The following is a 16,901-nucleotide window of genomic DNA, read 5'->3' as shown; positions in this document are numbered from 1 at the left end:
ATTTTGTTGATATTTTTTCTATTATTTTTCTCTTCTCTCTTGCATTGACTTCTGCTCTAAACCTTACTACTGCCTTCTTTAGGGTATAATTGCTTGCTGTAGTTACTTGCTCTTTTTCCAATGTGCTCAGGTAAAAGGTTAGTTGATTGATTTGAATTTTTTTCTATTATAGGCATTTACAATTATAAATTTTTTTCTAAACACTGCTTTAGCTACACCCATAAGCTTTGGTATGTTGTGTATTCATTTTGATTTATCTTAAGTGTTTTCTAATTTCCTTTGTGTTTTTTGACTTTGATCATTGGTTATTTGGGAATATGTTCTTCAATTTCTACATATTTGTGAGCCCATGAAATTTCCTTCTGTTACTGATTTTAATTTTCTATTTTGGTTAAGAACATACTTTGCTAGATTTCAGTCATTTTGAAGTGTATTAAGAATTTCTTTATTGCTTATAATATGGTTTATCTCAGAAAATGCTCATATATGCTTAAGAAGCATGTGTGTTTTGGTGCTGCTGGGTCCTATAGATGTCTGTAAGGTCCAGTTGATTTATATTTCCCTGATAATATTCTGTTTACTTGTTCTGTTATTGAAAGTAGGAAATTTAATTCTCCAACTATTATTGATGAATTGTCTCTTACTTTCTTCAGTTTGTCATTTTGCTTCATGTATTTTGGGGTTTTATTTTTAGGTGCATATATGTATTTACAATTGTTACATCTTTCTGATGAATTGATACTTTTAAAATTATAAAAACTCTTTACTTCTAGCAGCATTTCTTTTTATTTTAAAGTCTGTTATAACCCTGGCAGTTTTATTATGTTGGTTGTTTGCAGGATCTGTCAATTCCCCATTCTTTCAACTTACTTACCTTTGAATCTAAAGTATGTGTTCTGTCCTGTAGTTGGGTTTCATTTATTTAATCTAATATGGCAATCTCTACCTTTTTATTGGATTGTTTAACCCATTCACATTTTATGTTATTTGATATAATTAGATTTACACTAGCCTTATTTCAGTGAAATCCAGATGCATTACTCCTATATAGCTCTATTCTCTCTCCCCTTTTTAAAAAAGTGCTAATATTGTTATACATCCTCTATATATGAAAGAAACCCAATGGTACATTATTGTTATTTACTTTATATAGTTTTGTCTTTTAAAGAAGCTGAGGTAAGAAAGGATATGAAGTATATATTTGTAGTTTGTTATATTAATCATATTTACCACTTCTGGTTCTTTTCATGTTTCTGCAGGTTTGAGTCACCACCTAATGTCACTTTCTTATTCCAGTACAGCTTGTCTCCCTCCTCTGTGCTGTCATTACCAAATATGTTTCTATATCTTACATGAACAAAAATATATTATATTGTTTATACAGTTGTTTTTGAAATCAGTTAATAAGAAAGGTGAAGAAATATGCAGTTACACAGTGTTACACAATTACATAATTACCTTTACCAGCACTTATTTTATCTCCTGCATGTAGATTGGAATCTCCTCTGGGATCACTTGCTTTTGGCTTATTGAACTTCTCTTGGTATTTTTTGTAAGGCAAGTCTGCTAGTAGTGAATTCTCTCAACTTTTGGTTATTCAAGAATGTCTTTGTTTTGCCATCATTTTTCAATGAGTTTTGCTTGAGAGGAGATTCTTGGTGGGTTGACAGTTTTTTTCTTTCAGCCCCTTATGGCATCCCACTGCCCTCCGACCTCCATTGTTTCTGATCATAAGTTAGCTGTTAATTTTATTGGGTTCCTTTGTATGTGACAAGTCCTTTTTCTCTTGCTGCTCTCAAGATTTTCTCCTAGTCTTTGGCTTTAACTGTTTTATTGTGATGTTTATTTGGATTTTTTTTCTGGTTTCTTCCTCTCCTCTCCGTCTGGTAATTTGCATTGTGCATATATAGATACACATATTGGTGTCTCATTTATCTGAGGCTGTTCATTTTAGTTCATTCTCTTTTCTTTCTCTTTTTTCAGATTGCATAATCTGTTGATTTATCCTCAAATTCATGGATTATTTCTGCCAATCCAGATCTGCTGTTGAGTTCCTGGAGTAGATTTTTTATTTCAGTTCTTGTTCTTTTTAACTCCGGAATTTCCATTTGCTTCTTTTTTGTAATTTCTTTCTTCATTGGTATTTTCTATTTAATATTGTCATCATACTTTACTTCTTTAAGGAAGGTTTCCTTTAGTTATTTGAACATATTTAAAATAGCTTCTTCAAAGTCATCGCTAATTTTGACATTTGAGCTGTCTCAGGGAAGTTTCAGTTGCCTGCTTTTCTTCCTATGTATCTCTTTACTGTTTATTTGCATACATCATACTTTTTTGGTTAGAAACTGGATGTTTTATATAATATTTTTGCAGCAACTCTGGATACTGATCCCTTTACTTCCCCAGCCTCAGCTTGTTATTTTGGCTTGTTTGTTTAGTCTTGGCTGGACTATTTTAGTGATGTCTGTTTGCCCTGGAGTCTGAAGTCTCTGATGTCATTTCTTAGCACAGCCTTGTGCATGTGTACAGTTACTCTGGGATAACAATGGTCTTAGCAGAACTCTGCCTTGTTCTCTGATCTCTCAGGCTGTCTGCCTCTGTTGGTAGCCTCTACTTTGCCAACTGAGTGCCATCTTGTTTTTGACAGTAAATTTGGGGGCCGTAAATTATCCCAGTCTTGTCTTATTAAGTCCTGGCCCTTTGGCAGAAGTAGCCTTTGAAGCTAGTCTTCTTTGAGCTTTGTTCTGATCACAGGAGAGCTAGTCTTAGTCTCTCTGTTAAGCTTCTACACTAGTTGTCATTTGTTGCTCCTCTTACTTGCTTACCATCCAAATCTTCAGTGTTTTTGATGGTGAACTTAGATGTGAACTCCACCATGATCTGTTTCAAATACAGTCAGTACCCTTGGGGAAGTTTTCAGAATTCTCAGTTCTGTGCCTTTCCCACCTCTGGGAATATTCTGTGAACCATTCTACTAGAGCTGGGCATAAGAACAGTGGTTCATTTCTCTTAAGAGTGACACCCCTGCTTTGTGAGCTGGGTGCCGGGTAAGGGTGGAACCTCTGGTCTTATTGGCTTGTCTCTCCTAGAATGGGGCCTCTGCCAGACAAGTGAACTGAGGTGAGGGCACTGAGGACCTGAGTATGTGTTCTGTGGGCCTAGGTTAGAACTTCAGCCCTATGAATAGGGGCTGGATGGAGACACAGTGCTTACTGAGATGTAGTAGATATTTCTGAATAAATGTTTCATTTCTTGTATACCCTCAGGACAATTTCCAGTGACTTTAAAGGGTTGTGTTTTTGTTTGTTACTTCAGTAATTTTCACCAAGTGGTTGTTTCACTGGGTGCAGGTCTGCAGTGCTTATCACACTTCATATCACCATTCTGGAAGGCATTCTTCTGTGTGCTTTTTACCAAAAAGTCACAAAGTTGCTAGAAGTTGGGATAGTTTTGAAAACAGTTTTCCTGAATGACTATATTACATCTCATTCACTTTACAAGTAAATTTAGATTTTATAGAGCTTATAAATTCTACATATTATAATTTAAGTGCAAGTTTATAGATGTGAAGCCAGAATTTTTTCTTACAGAATATTTAGACATAAAATGCGTATTTGATCATTTTTATTGTCTTCTCTCTTCCACATGAGCTTTATTATCATCATTTGAATTATAAGTTTCTTTTTCTAATCATCTAAATCATTTTCTTTTCAGTTTCCAAAAATAAAAACTGTTGATAGTAGAAAGGACGTAAGACCTTAGGGGAAAAAACAGTCACTGGCTCTTGAAATATACCTATGACTGTCTTTAAATATTTTTATACCTACTAAAATAAAATCATAAGGATATTACATTAAATAAACAGAATATGTCACTTTTACATCTTGTGTAACAGTAGGTATTGTTTACTCGGTTTCCACCCACTGTCTCTTGCTTTCTGGAGGATCGTTGTGAACTCTCCTGTGCTGTTAATTAGATGCTTTATGTTTGTGATGTTCTATTGCAGGTAATATGGACACTAAGAGGCAGTTTTTTTCTATATCTGGTTTAGTGTGTCTACTTTTAAATGTTTCTGATTTGTGTTGTTAACTCCATCCCCCATCCTGTGGTTTCAGAAATGTAATGTTTTTTAAGATGCTTGAGTGTGAAAAGCTTTAGACAGTTTTTATTGATTCTGCTTAGTTTGGTGGATAGGGTTTTTTTTAACCCTCTCTGCATTTATTCCTAGCTTGGCCCCTCAAGCCCCTGAGACACCTGTCCTACCTCCCTTTCTTACTGACAGATGTAAGGGTATGAGTCAACTCTCTTTATCTTTCTAGAGCACTATTGCTGTGGAGACCCCTAATGTCCTTTCAGCATGACCTCACACTTTTATTCCCAGTTTCTAGTTTCCACTTTTTCAGACTATCCTCAGCAGGAATGCTTACAGCTCATGTACTGTAGAAGCACAAGAAGTAACTGAATACTAGGCTTGGTGTGAAGAAGATCCACAGCTGTGAAGAGATTAAAATATTTTAAATATAGATCTGTACTTAAAAGTAACAAATGCTCATTGTAAATTTAAAAAAAAAACAAGAGTAAAAGACTATTCCAGTCCCACCCGCAGATACACACACTATGAAAGTAATGTCACATTTTATAAACTTTTTTATGTCTCCACCACAGGAGCCTGTGGTGGGGGACCAGCACCTCCTGCAGGAGCAGCAGCAGGTTGCAGGGCTGTCCTGTTCACTGTGGGATCTCCTCCCCGCGGCGCCATGGCCCCCCCTGGTACCCATGCACTCCTGCGAACAAGAACAACCTCAGGTGAAGAACTGTCATATCACAGACTTTGGCTGTGTTTGGAGTGCAGTGTTCTGTTAGGAACTTAGTGGTATAATTTAGACAAGTCTCTTAACCTCTCTGGACCTCAGTTTCCTTACCAATGACATGGAGATAACTGTTTTGTTTAACTTAAAGAGTTGTAAGGAGTAAGTGGGGCCGTATTTGTGAAAAAAACTTTATAAATAAATGTACTATATTATATAATAGTATCAGTGTAGCATTATAATATAAACATGACTTCTCCATGATGAAACAGCTGTGCATATATTGTTCTTCTCAGCTTATATTGAAGGCTTATTTTAGTAAATCTAGTAAAATTTTTGAAAATTTTACTCTCTTTCTCTCTCTCTTTTAAAGAAACCTTAAGTTTTACTTCTTTTTGTACTTTGGCTCCCATTCTTTACATTCAATCCTATATACATTTGGACAGGCCAATAGACTGGTTTTATCATTCATACATCTATATCATCTGTAAATCATATCATCTATAAATGGTCATTAATACCAAAAATTAAGAAAGTATTTAGATTGGACTTGAAATGAGTTATCATTTGACATCATCTTATATATTGTACTAGTTTCCTTTAAGTTCTCTTATGTTAAATAAGTTACCAATCAAGATATCAGTAGATTATTAAGTAAAGGATATAAATAGATAACAAGGGAGGGGTGACCTAATAATCTTGTTTTTAATATTAAAAGTCTTAAATAATATAAAATACCTTCTTCTTCTTAAGTAAACAGTTTATACCTACTAATTAAGCCAACATTAGAAATAGTCTAGTGCCTCCTGTTCAGGTGAGTGAGACCTGTGTGCTTTTGCTCACAGCTGCTTTGGTGACATGACAGTTCTTAGGGAAAGCTGAAAAGATGTTTATTATATTTTATCTACGGTAATCCCTTTCCTGTTTATAATTCCACTTTGGATTACTTATTACACATCATTGAAAAGAAGGAAAAACTTTGGATTTCATTACAGGGTTATATGTGATACAAAAAAATCAGAACTAGTAAAATACATCTAGATAAGCATTTTGTATATAAATGCAGTGACCCAGTGTGCATCCTCAGAGTTGTATAATTATGAAGACTAGGGCAACAGGGAGAAATGTATATGCTATATAAGTTTGTTTAAAACAGAATATTTAAAAACTAGCTAGGTGATGTCTATAAAATGTACATATAGACAAGGAATAAAGGCGAACATGGAAAAATAAATCCTATTCATATGCTCAAATGGGGGTCAGCGATTTTTCTTTTAACACTTCCTTTGCTCTTGGATAGCAGGAGCGGGCGCAGACGCTTCTAACTGCCCGCCCCCGGGCCCCGGGCCCGGCGTCCTGTTCCCTTGCAGTGGGCTCCAGCGGCTCTGGAGGCTCCCTGTGCTCCACCAGCGGCCGCGAGTGTGGGGGCGTCCCGCCTGGGCCGTGCCTGGGGTCCTCCCCCCCTGCAGCAGAGACAGCTCCCAGCCTGAGAGACATGCCTTACGGTGCTTCACCCCCCAGCCTGGAGGGGCTCATCACCTTTGAAGCCCCTGAGCTGCCGGAGGAAACACTGATGGAGGTAGAGACCCCCTGGGGCATGTCACCATGAGGTTGACATCGCAGGAGAGTGTTCCTTGGTGTTGGAAAACCAAATGTTATCAAAAGTTCTGAAGTTTCTTCTTTATAACTTACTTTCTCTTTTCCTATTTGAAAACACTGCTGATATGTTTTCAGAATAGGGTTGACAATGACACTTATCCATTACAAGTTTTGATTGATAGGAAGTGACACACATAGATCTTGTGTTCTTGATTTTTTTATCTGAAGTTTGGACTTAAAATTTTAAATTGAGGTACATACAATAAAATGCACAGATCTTAGTGTACAGCCTGGTGAGTTTTGATATGTGCATACTCACGTAACCATTACCCAGATCAAGATATCAAACATTCTCATTAATTTTTTTCCCTTTCACCTTGCTTATAGGACTTTTAAAGCATAATCTTTCTTCTGAAACCATAGCTTCTTAAATCTTGCTTTTCTTCATAAGATAAAAACAATACACCTAAACAGGTTTTAAAAAAATAATAAACCATGATGTCAAATTAGTAACACTGAGAAATAAACCTGACACGCAGACTAGATGCTTCCATTTGTGGACCAATACTTTCCCTCATGGGAAAAAAACACCATGATCTAAAGCTGGCTGAACATAAATCCAGAACAAGAGAAGTTAATGTTTTTATTGCAAAGACTACAGCTGGGTTTCCTCAGCCTGGGCTCCAGGCGGCATCGTGGACTTCCTTACATCCTCAGTCCCTGAATACAGTGCTAGGTTGGTCACCTGCATTTCAAATTAAAGCTCTCAGTTCTCTAGACCAACAGAGAACAAACTCTCTTTCCATAGTGGACCTCTAACATTTCTATTTTGTGTAAATGAGAACTAAATATTCATGTAAAAATGATAAAATACTGCATGCAAAACTTTAGTAGTGATTTTGTAGTAAGTTTAGTCATAATTTGAAAATGTGTAATCCAGTCTAAGATTAGAAAAGCAATCTTCAGATGTTTTTCAGTCTCCATCAAACTAGACATTAATTATGCCCCAGCATGTGTTTTCCAGTATATTGGAATATATAGACCAATGTCCTGTCATAGGACAGAGAGACTTTCAAAAGTTGATTGGTTTTTTTGCTTTCTTTAGTAAAATTATTCTTATCCTTTTTAACCATGTAGGGAGAGTGAGAAACTTAGTTTCTTATTTGTAATTCCAAAATACATGTATAGCTAAAAACAAATCTTAAAACACCATTAATTTTGGAATACCCATTTTTTAAATTCACACTATTATGTCTACCTGTACTCCCCTCTTTAACTGAAAAAAAAATCACAGAAATTAAGAGCACTGGTATCAGACATCACTATTAACTGAAAAGTCACCAGAAATTAAAATAATCATGTCTGAAATTACATCAGTAGGACTCAATAAACTACCAAGATGTGTGACTTGGTGTGCAAAGTATGCTTATAGTATTGATATCCATTTGTCATGTTTTGTCTGGTACCTGATTTAATCATTTGGTATGTCATTGTTTGTCTGGTGGAAGTGTAGTGACCTCATGTTTTGAAGCTTAATTTTGTGATACCCTCATACCTACACACGAGAACATGCACACACCCATGTCTGGCCACACCTGTGTTTATTTTCTCACTGATTTTCTGGAATTTAAAACTTTTAGTCTCCTTTCATCATCTGATATCATAAGCATAGAAAAACATGGTTTATATAATGAGTGTACACTCTTCTTAACCTGGAAGTTTCTAAGACAAATTGGCTCTGCTGCAGCAAGAACACACAGACACCTTACGCCACCTGAACGTGATGCTGATGTTCACCGAGTGTGTGCTGGACCTCACGGCCATGCGGAGAGGAGGCCCGGAGCTATGCACGTCCGCTGTTTCCTTGTACCAGATTCAGGAGAGTGTGGTAGTGGACCAGATCAGCCAACTGAGCAAAGACTGGGGGTAGGTGCTGTCTTTGCCATTCATTTCCAGGTTCTTCATGGTTCTGTAATTTCATGTGAGATGGAGGCCCTGTCATCCACTGAGGGTATTACTATTAAAAGCTTCAGGGGAGTCTCTAAGTTATTTCACTGTGCTAGATTTCACTGTATGAGCCATGGAGATCTGCAACCTTAGTGTTGCCTTTTCCCTGTAAATTATACAGTTAAAGATATGTAATGATAAGATTGTGCTGATTTTCATCAGAGTATATCCAGTGTATTCAGAGTACACATGTCTCCTTCCATCCCTTGTCTGTGCATAAAGATGTTCAGGACAGCAATAGTCCCTTAGACAGGCTGCGCAGCAGTCCGTTGTGTAGAGAGCTGAGCCTGGCTTTGGCACAGTATAACCCTCTACTGCCTTCTGCGTGCAGGCGGGTGGAACAGCTGGTGTTGTACATGAAGGCTGCCCAGCTGTTGGCGGCATCCCTGCATCTCGCCAAAGCCCAGATCAAGTCCGGGAAACTCAGCCCGTCCACAGCCGTGAAACAAGGTGAGGGTGGAGTGGAACAGTGCGGACGCCCTGGGGTGTGTGAGCTGCCCCTTTCCTTAAACTAAAAAGGAAAGTTTTGATGAAATCACTGTTAAATATTCCTAAATGGAAAAAGATGCTGGCTTCTCTGGTTGTTTTTGTGTTTTTTTTTGTGTTTATTTTTTTGCCATTTAGTTGATACAGAGAGCAGTCAGAAGTCCTTTATTCTTCATCTTGTCTTAACTGAAAGGATATCATGAAAAAATCTGACTCCTAGTCATTCTTTTCACTGATCATGTGGTATTGTTTTCCTTAAATCAGGAGAGGTACCTGTCACTGATTTCGTTTCTGGAGGAAAATTAAAATTAATTCTCATCTCACCTTTTCAGTTGTCAAAAGTCTGAATGAACGATATAAATTCTGTATCACCATGTGTAAGAAACTCACAGAAAAGCTGAATCGCTTCTTCTCTGACAAACAGAGGTTCATTGATGAAGTCAACAGCGTGGCTGCAGAGAAGCTCATCTATAATTGTGCGGTAGAGACGGTAACCCTCCTCACGGGCTCCTGCGCACAGCCCTGCTCAGCTTTCAGGGCGTCTTTTGAACTGAATGCCTGCCTGAGGTTATCCTTTCAAAAAAGCTCATGTCTTGGCCATTCCTGAGTCCAGGCATTGTGACTTCCTCTTACTAAAGGAGTAATTGGACTCAATTAACATTTAAATAACACAATGTGACACTTATGACCACTTTTAGTGAACTTTTATTATACATACTTCTTAAAAATGGCTTAATATTAGGCATGAGCTAATCTTTTTATAGTTTGTATCTAAAAGCTTTAGCTGGATCTCTTTCTGCATTTTATGCTACTAAAAAATTTCAGTTTGTAAAATATTAGAAAAAATATTGCTGTTCTACAATTCACAAAATTTGCTCAGATACTGCGAACTGACCATACTTGAGTATAGGCAGAAGGTAAAATATATTTCTTCAATTGGCTGACTGAATTGTTGGAAATAATTCGTTTTCTGTTTCATGGGGAAAAAATGCTCGAGTATAGATGAAATTAGGGACTATTAAAGAAATAGTTAAGTGTGGGAAAAGTTAATTATTGACTAATCTTATTTTTACCACATTAATAGATCCTCCCTCCCAAATTTGTCTAGTTTGTATTGTACTGTTATATTACACTCTTGGCCTTATTTTGAAAGCCGTTATAAAAAGTCACAAAAGTAATTTGGGAATATAAATTGGATAAGAATACTATACATTATTTTGCCCTAAACTGTAGACATGAATAATATGCATTATATTCCTCTATAAATTAAGACTTTATATGATGTTTTTTTCTTAGAAATTTGTGCCAGGAAATATGTCCCATCATAGGGAATTGTGCTTCTTCCTTTCCTGATGATAAGAGACATGTGACTTCAATAAGCACCTCCTTTTGCCCTGGCTGCTTAGCAAGCTTACACATAATAGCACTTACGTTTAGCTATTATTTCTCCTTCCCTTTCATGACTCTCATTTTCCTTATGCATTTTATCTTATTGTCAGTGGCTTTAAATTATTTTTGAAATAGGCAAAGCAAATTAAGATACTGAATACTGATTGTACTGGTATTTAACAAAAAGAAAATCAGAATGTTGTTGGTCTCTCAAGTACTCATAACTTTGTGAATTATACCACTGTCTCCTCTTTCTGGGAACCCCTTGCCCACCTTTCCTGCCATCTGGCTGACTGCCACCCCTTCATTGTGACAGGGCATGACTGTCCCCTCCTGAGAGCTTTCCCTAGTGCCCTCTTCCTTTCCTGGTGGGCTCAGCTGCAGTTTCTATGTACTCAACATCATCTTGGACTTCCTTCTGTAAGCACCTATCCCTTGGAACAGATGGCATGTTTTGCAGGCCTGTGTCTCCCTTCAGACTGTGAGCTCCTCCTCCATTGTGTGCTCATTGCCTGGCACTTACTAGGTGCTCAATAAATTATCTCTGAAGAATGAATGACTACACCAGAAAATTCTTTGGAAGAAGTTGATAAGTGACTTAAAACATTTAATTCTTTTATTGTGACAAAATCTACTTTAATGAAGTGCCAGGTTACCCTAGTATAAAAGTGCATTTTTAAAATATGCTTTCTAGTGAAGTCATAGAAGAGCCAATTTAGAAATAAACAGTTTATGAGTCATGACCTCTGAGTATGAGAAGGCTGTGTTTGAACATAGAATAGCTCTCCTGTCAAGTAGCTCCTTTACATGGCTTATAAGTTTTATATAGTTTGGTAGGTTATATCATTTGTCAGAATGTGTTAATTTTCAGATAGATCCCACTTAAAGTCACACTGCCCACATGGATTTGTATTTTCTTGGAAAAGTTGAGAGCTTTTCATTTTTGTTGACCGGTCGCAGGTTCGGTCTGCAGCCCTGGATGAGATGTTCCAGCAGACCGAGGACACTGTTCATCGCTACCATAAGGCAGCCCTTCTGTTGGAAGGTCTAACTAAGATCCTCCAGGACCCTGCAGATATTGAAAATATACATAAATGTAAGTTGAGTTAGAAAGCATGTCTGTTCATGTCAGTTTAGATGTTAGAAGACAGAGTGTGGTATCATACTGCCTGGGTTTGAATCTTGGTTTTCCAGGCTTGCACAAATCACTTACCTTCACAGTCTCAGGTTCTTGGAAAAGAAGAAGGGCCAATGCTTCCCTCGCAAGCTGTGAGGATTAGAGAGAATGTGTGTAAAGTACTGATTGCTTTTGTTACTCACCAGTCTTTAGATGTCTACTCTGCATTGCTGTGTTGGTGGGTGTGTTTGTATATGTAGAGCACTTTGTTTTTATTAAATAGTAATAAATGCACCTACTTGTGCCTCATGGGCCTGGTGGCCGAGGAGCCTGGGCACTGCCGCTTTGGTGCAGACGGCAGAGTGAGGCCTGGACAGGATACTGGGGTGGCGCCAATCACTCTTAGTGATGAGCCCAGTGATGTGGCGTTTGGGGACGCGGTGGACCCGCTGGGTGTATGTGGTCACACCACACCTCGAAGAGCCACAAGGGGATGGCAGTTCTAAATTATTTGCAGTTGTGAGGAAGATGGCCGTTAAAACCTAAAGGTTCTTTATTTGATGTGCTAACCCAAGTTGTACAACTGGGTAACATGCTAGAAATCATGTCTAAACACTTACCAGGCAGAAAAAAGAAAAAGTATTCAGAACTATTAACTTTGGGGTAAAGATAGAACAGAGATGAGTTTTGTTTTTTTTCCCCATTAGTTGTTCTTTCCTAGATTCTGAAAGTATAAATGATTTTTATTATGAATTTATTTTATTTCTAGATAAATCTAGTATTGAAAGAAGATTGTCAGCTCTCTGCTATAGCACCTCGACCATGTGAGCAGCGGCCAGCAGGCTTGTCCCGCGGACCAATGGGGGGATGAGAGATGACACATTTGGATGACAGCTTGGGGTCTGTGTAGCCCACCCCCAGGAAACTAGTTTCTTACCTGGTGACTACCAAAGAGCAGACAGTGATTTCAAAAAGGGAAAACAAACCCAAACGACATATTTGTAGGGAATCTGCCTTATCAGAGAAGTCACCCTGTCCCTTTGCCTTTGTGAAAGCAGCAGTGGGAGTCTTACACTAGGCTCTCGGCTTGGACTTGGTAAATAATTGTACCTTAGAACTAGAATTACCAGTGCAGTTATTGTTAAGGATAATTAAGAATGAAACAAAGTGAGTGGCTCTTCACTCAGTTCACCAGAGCACTGTGTGAAATTCTATGTGTTTACTGAGTAAAAATCTGCATCTCAATCCAGGCAGTGTGGTATTGGGGTAGGTCTGTCTAAGTCTGAGCATGCACCTTTAAACAGCTCAGGAAGAAACAGCTCAAGAAGCAGAAAGTGGCTCATGGAAGAAATTGTGAAATCTTCAATTTGATTTAGTATGGATACCCATTAATTTTCCAAAACCTTTCATATTGCACTAATTTATTAAAACAACTGTGTATTGGATTTTGCAATTTAAAACTAACTGAGGCACAATGGACTTGTTTAAAATACTTACTTGATTATATACACATACCATTTCCAGAATTCACATGTAATCTCTAGTGGACTTTTAAGTGGTAAAAACTTGTGTTCATATGAACCTTTGCTTTTTTTAACCTGCTCTTCTACAACTACAGATTTCCTCAGTGACATATTTGAGTTGCTGGTGGTTTGCTTTTGATTGCATTTTTCTTGTGCATGCAGAATGCATACATGCCTGGGACCTTAGGCTTACTTGGGCAGTATTAAGAAAAAATATCAAGAGATACTCAAGAAATTTAATTGGGCCAAAACAAAGCTGGTGATCTAAAGGCTTGTTAGTGATGTGGAGTTTCTACATGAAGTTAGCGAAAAATGAGATTTATTTTCTCAGAGGAAAATGGGCAGCTTTCTCTAGCCTAATGTGTACTTTTCATGTTTATCCTGACAGGTCACCAAATAGCTAGTCATGGAGAATGTGGGTAGTTAACATCCTTCCAGAAATGGTTCCTACATTGCATATTATTTGGTTTCTTTTATTTACCTGCTTGAATACTTGAATAAACCATTCTCCAGTTTTAATCCTTTTAGATAATATAAACTGACAAATTGTGCAGAAGCTTTTTGGCATTAATCTATCTTTAGTGTACTGATAAAAACATCAGAAACATGGTTTTCCTTTACTTTGACAAAGTAATGTAATTTTTATCTTATTTATCTGTATGAAATTCCAGCAGTTAATTTGAACATTTATTTATATGATGTTTGTATTTTTAGGTCTTTAATACAGTGTTTCTACCTCTCATTTGTAACTGCATGCATTATTCTTGAAACTAGGTAAAACTCACCGAATTGTTGTGTAATAACCTTTTTATTATTGCCTGGACAGATGTATCATAGGGTAAAATAAAGCTGACAAAGTGTTTCTAGGGTAATGCTGGGTCCATACATGGCCTTCCTTAGTGAGTTTGAAGGCTTGGTGGCAAATAATCCTTTATCCGGCCCCAGGATTTCAGATTCCTAGTGACTGTCACACAGACTGCCATGAACATAGACTGTGTAGTGAGGGTTCCTGCCCCTCCCTGCCGGGGTTACAGCACTGTTATTAGGGAAACTCCATTTTGTGTAAAGTGCACAGGGCAATTTCATTCATGTTCTCTTGATTATCACCCGCGTTTTCTCAGTTGATCCTCCCAGAGGGTGGCTTAATTCTGGCCCCTCTGCCCCTTTCTTTTTTAAACACAGGGTGAAACAAGTTCACAGTGACTGATCTGAAGTTAGGTGGCAGAAAGTGGTTAAGCCAGTGCTTTGTGACTTCAAATTCATTCTCTTCCTCTTGTATGGTGCAGACCTGTGGTAGATGGTAGATATGAAACCATGAAGTCTGAACAGCAAAGAACATATGGCAAATTCATGAATAAAGATGCTGATAATGCTTCCATTATCAAGGCCAATTGTTTTAAGAGGTTTTGCCTTGATTATAGCAATAATAAATGCTTTATGTTTCCATGAGTACTTTTTAATTGCATATCATCTGTTTCATAAAATAGAAATGGACCAGTCCACACAGTCATGGGTTGACACCTGTATTCAAGCCATACCCTGGGAAGTTAGGGACATACAGATATAAAGGGCGATGTGATCAGGAACTTGCAGCTGGCTGTTCCTGCCCAAGGGCATGCTTTAGCTGCGACAGCCCTGTGCAAACCCGATGGCTCCCTCCAGGACTAGCTAAGCAGCAGTTCTGCCTCTGCTGGGGGGAGAGGGAGGGGAGATTGTGGACAGTGCCCGGGCCCCATGGGGTGAATAGAAGGTGGAGTGGGACAAGTGGACAGGCGGCCACTGGCTCAGGAAGCCACCAAGTCCTTGAGGTGCAAGGGGTTTGAGCACAGGCCATTGAGGATGGCGGCCCACCGTTCGTGGAAGCTTCGTCCTTGTAGATTCTATAAGCAGTCACATTCCTTCTGGAGTAAAGTGTGGTTGTGCCGCCTGCTGACACACTCGTGAGAGCAGCTGCTGCTCAGGGAACTTGGCGTCCACCCTGCCCTGATAGGCGCATCTTAGAACGCCCTGGCCCTCCTGCACGCAGCCCCCGAGTCCTCAGCCCTGAAAGCCTCCTCGTTGGTCACAGCCCTTGGGAGAATACTTTGGGAGTGGGGTCCGGTCCGAATGGCCTTTCCTCTGGAGTTGGAGGAAACAGCAGAAGCCATCCAGCTACAAAAGCACTGCGCCGTATGGGAGGCTGACAGCCCGTAGGATCGCAGCCTCCGTGGAAGAGTCAGACCCAAACGGGTGATGGGCCATGGGAATTCAGGACGGGACCGCTCAGGAGAAAGGAGTGAAGGCCGGTGCTGCTGGCAGGGCGGCGGGGCCCAGGCTTCGCATGCCGGCGGCACCCGCCCGCGCGTGCCGGGGAGCCCGGACTGCATGCTGAGCAGGTGAACCCCACCGGCAGGTTTTCCCTTTCCGCAGAGGGCCTCTTGCCCAGTCTTTGATGTGCCGCAAGGATCTCTCTTGTCCGACGCATTCTCTGCATGGCCTCCACGTACCTCCTGGGCGCGGATCCGAGCGGCCGCCAAGCTCCCGGTGCGCCGCCCCAGCGTGGAGGCCGCGCCGCGCTGATGCTCTCCTGCTCCGACCCGCCCGGTCTTTGGGAGTCTGTGAGCTTCTTGAGGAAAAGCCAGCTGGGCGTGCGTGTACAGGAAAGGGTTCTCAGCCTCCATGCGAGGCCAGTTGGTGTCAGACTCCGGCTCCCCTGCGTGGCTGTGTGTCCAGGGCGCGCTCCCTAACCTCTCCATAGCCGTCAGCGGGGAGAAGGGCACGGGGCTCAGAGTAGTGGTGAGGACAAGGCTGTCTGAGCGGCCCTGGCACGTGTAGGCCTCAGGACCCCTGGCAGTTGAAGTGCCTCGCTGTTTAGTTTTCTTTGGGGGTGGGGGGCTTGGGCGGGTTGCGGCTGTCGCGTGCCCTGTCCTCGCCGGCAAGAACAGCATGCAACAACAGCAGGATTCTTCTGCAGAAAGCTTTATTCTTCAGCTCTTTGTGAAACAAATGAGTTGGGCAGGACCCAGAGGGGAAGGAGAGGCTTGCTTATATAGTTCTCATGCTCTGACCTGGTTGGTGCGGCTCCATATGCCTTATTAGCATAACCATTTGGTGGGTCTCATTGGTCCTTATGCCAAGGCGCAATTAGCATGTAGTTTAGTGGTGTGGGATGATTTGTCATTAGGAAGTTCGGGGCCTTCCGGCTGCCCTGCATTGGGCGCTATTTTCTGAGCGCGGCTGCCAACAGCGGCATGTAGAGAGGAATTTGTTTTGTGTTTTGGGGGACAAGACCTGGATCTAGAGCTCACTGGCACCACATTTCTCTGGCTGGACAACTGCTGAAAGGACACCGCTTGCTATGCCCCTCTGGGCAGCCTGCTTTCCGACATCCTTTAATTCATGGCCCCTTTAGGTCTATCAGTAAATGTTAATGAAATGTTTGTACCTAATATTTATACTTTATTTGATCATCGTACCAACCCTGACTTACCTGGTTTTACAGATGGGAGAAACAGACCTGAAGAATAACTCCCCCCAGGGAAGGGCTGCACAGCTGGAGAGCAGCAGAGGAGGGCCTGCAGGGAGCCCGGGTGAAGGGAGCTCGCTCCTGTCCCCACACTGGGCCCGGAGTCCCACCCCTGCTCACTCCATGCCCACCCAGCACCTCCTTTCTGGTGGTGTTCCCTAAGGAGCACAAAGTTGGGGCAGCTGAGTTGGTACAGAATGCCTTACACTGAACGTGAAAAGCAGATTTGCAATTTCCGGTGGAAACCCAAAATATGTTGAGCATGAATGAGTTTTTCTCTTTAATCCCTGGGGAGAACTCTTCTAAACCTAAATACAATGAAAAAGCTTTAAAAAGGTTTGAACATATTTAAGTGTCTATAAAATGATGAAGACAGGTCAATGGCTGTCCATTGAAATAGCAAGTTCCTGTCAGTTGTGTCTGGAAAATTGAAGTTGTGGAGATGGAGTCATGTTTAACTTTATATT

General features: G+C 40.2%; 1 protein-coding gene across 6 annotated transcripts in view; it reads left to right on the top strand.

Moving 5' to 3' along the window:
* The window catches only part of ULK2 (unc-51 like autophagy activating kinase 2), a 163,639-nt gene extending 149,261 nt beyond the window's left edge, over positions 1-14,378 (top strand). For 4 of the 6 annotated variants that reach the window (XM_037012928.2, XM_037012937.2, XM_037012917.2 and 1 more), the window contains 7 exons: positions 4,666-4,806; positions 6,179-6,387; positions 8,155-8,333; positions 8,746-8,864; positions 9,233-9,390; positions 11,250-11,385; positions 12,176-14,378. In XM_037012928.2, coding sequence (XP_036868823.1) covers positions 4,666-4,806; positions 6,179-6,387; positions 8,155-8,333; positions 8,746-8,864; positions 9,233-9,390; positions 11,250-11,385; positions 12,176-12,234 — 1,001 coding nt within the window. In that variant the 3' untranslated portion in view covers positions 12,235-14,378. Of the gene's footprint in view, positions 1-4,665; positions 4,807-6,178; positions 6,388-8,154; positions 8,334-8,745; positions 8,865-9,232; positions 9,468-11,249; positions 11,386-12,175 lie in introns of all 6 variants that reach the window. The other 2 variants (XM_037012924.2, XM_037012921.2) reach the window with 2 other exon arrangements.
* The last annotated feature ends 2,523 nt before the right edge of the window (positions 14,379-16,901 follow it).

Source organism: Manis javanica, chromosome 4, assembly GCF_040802235.1.
Source record: "Manis javanica isolate MJ-LG chromosome 4, MJ_LKY, whole genome shotgun sequence".
NCBI lineage: Eukaryota > Metazoa > Chordata > Mammalia > Pholidota > Manidae > Manis > Manis javanica.
The sequence above is the reverse complement of the archived record's forward strand: the minus strand, read 5'-3'. Positions and strand labels throughout refer to the sequence as shown.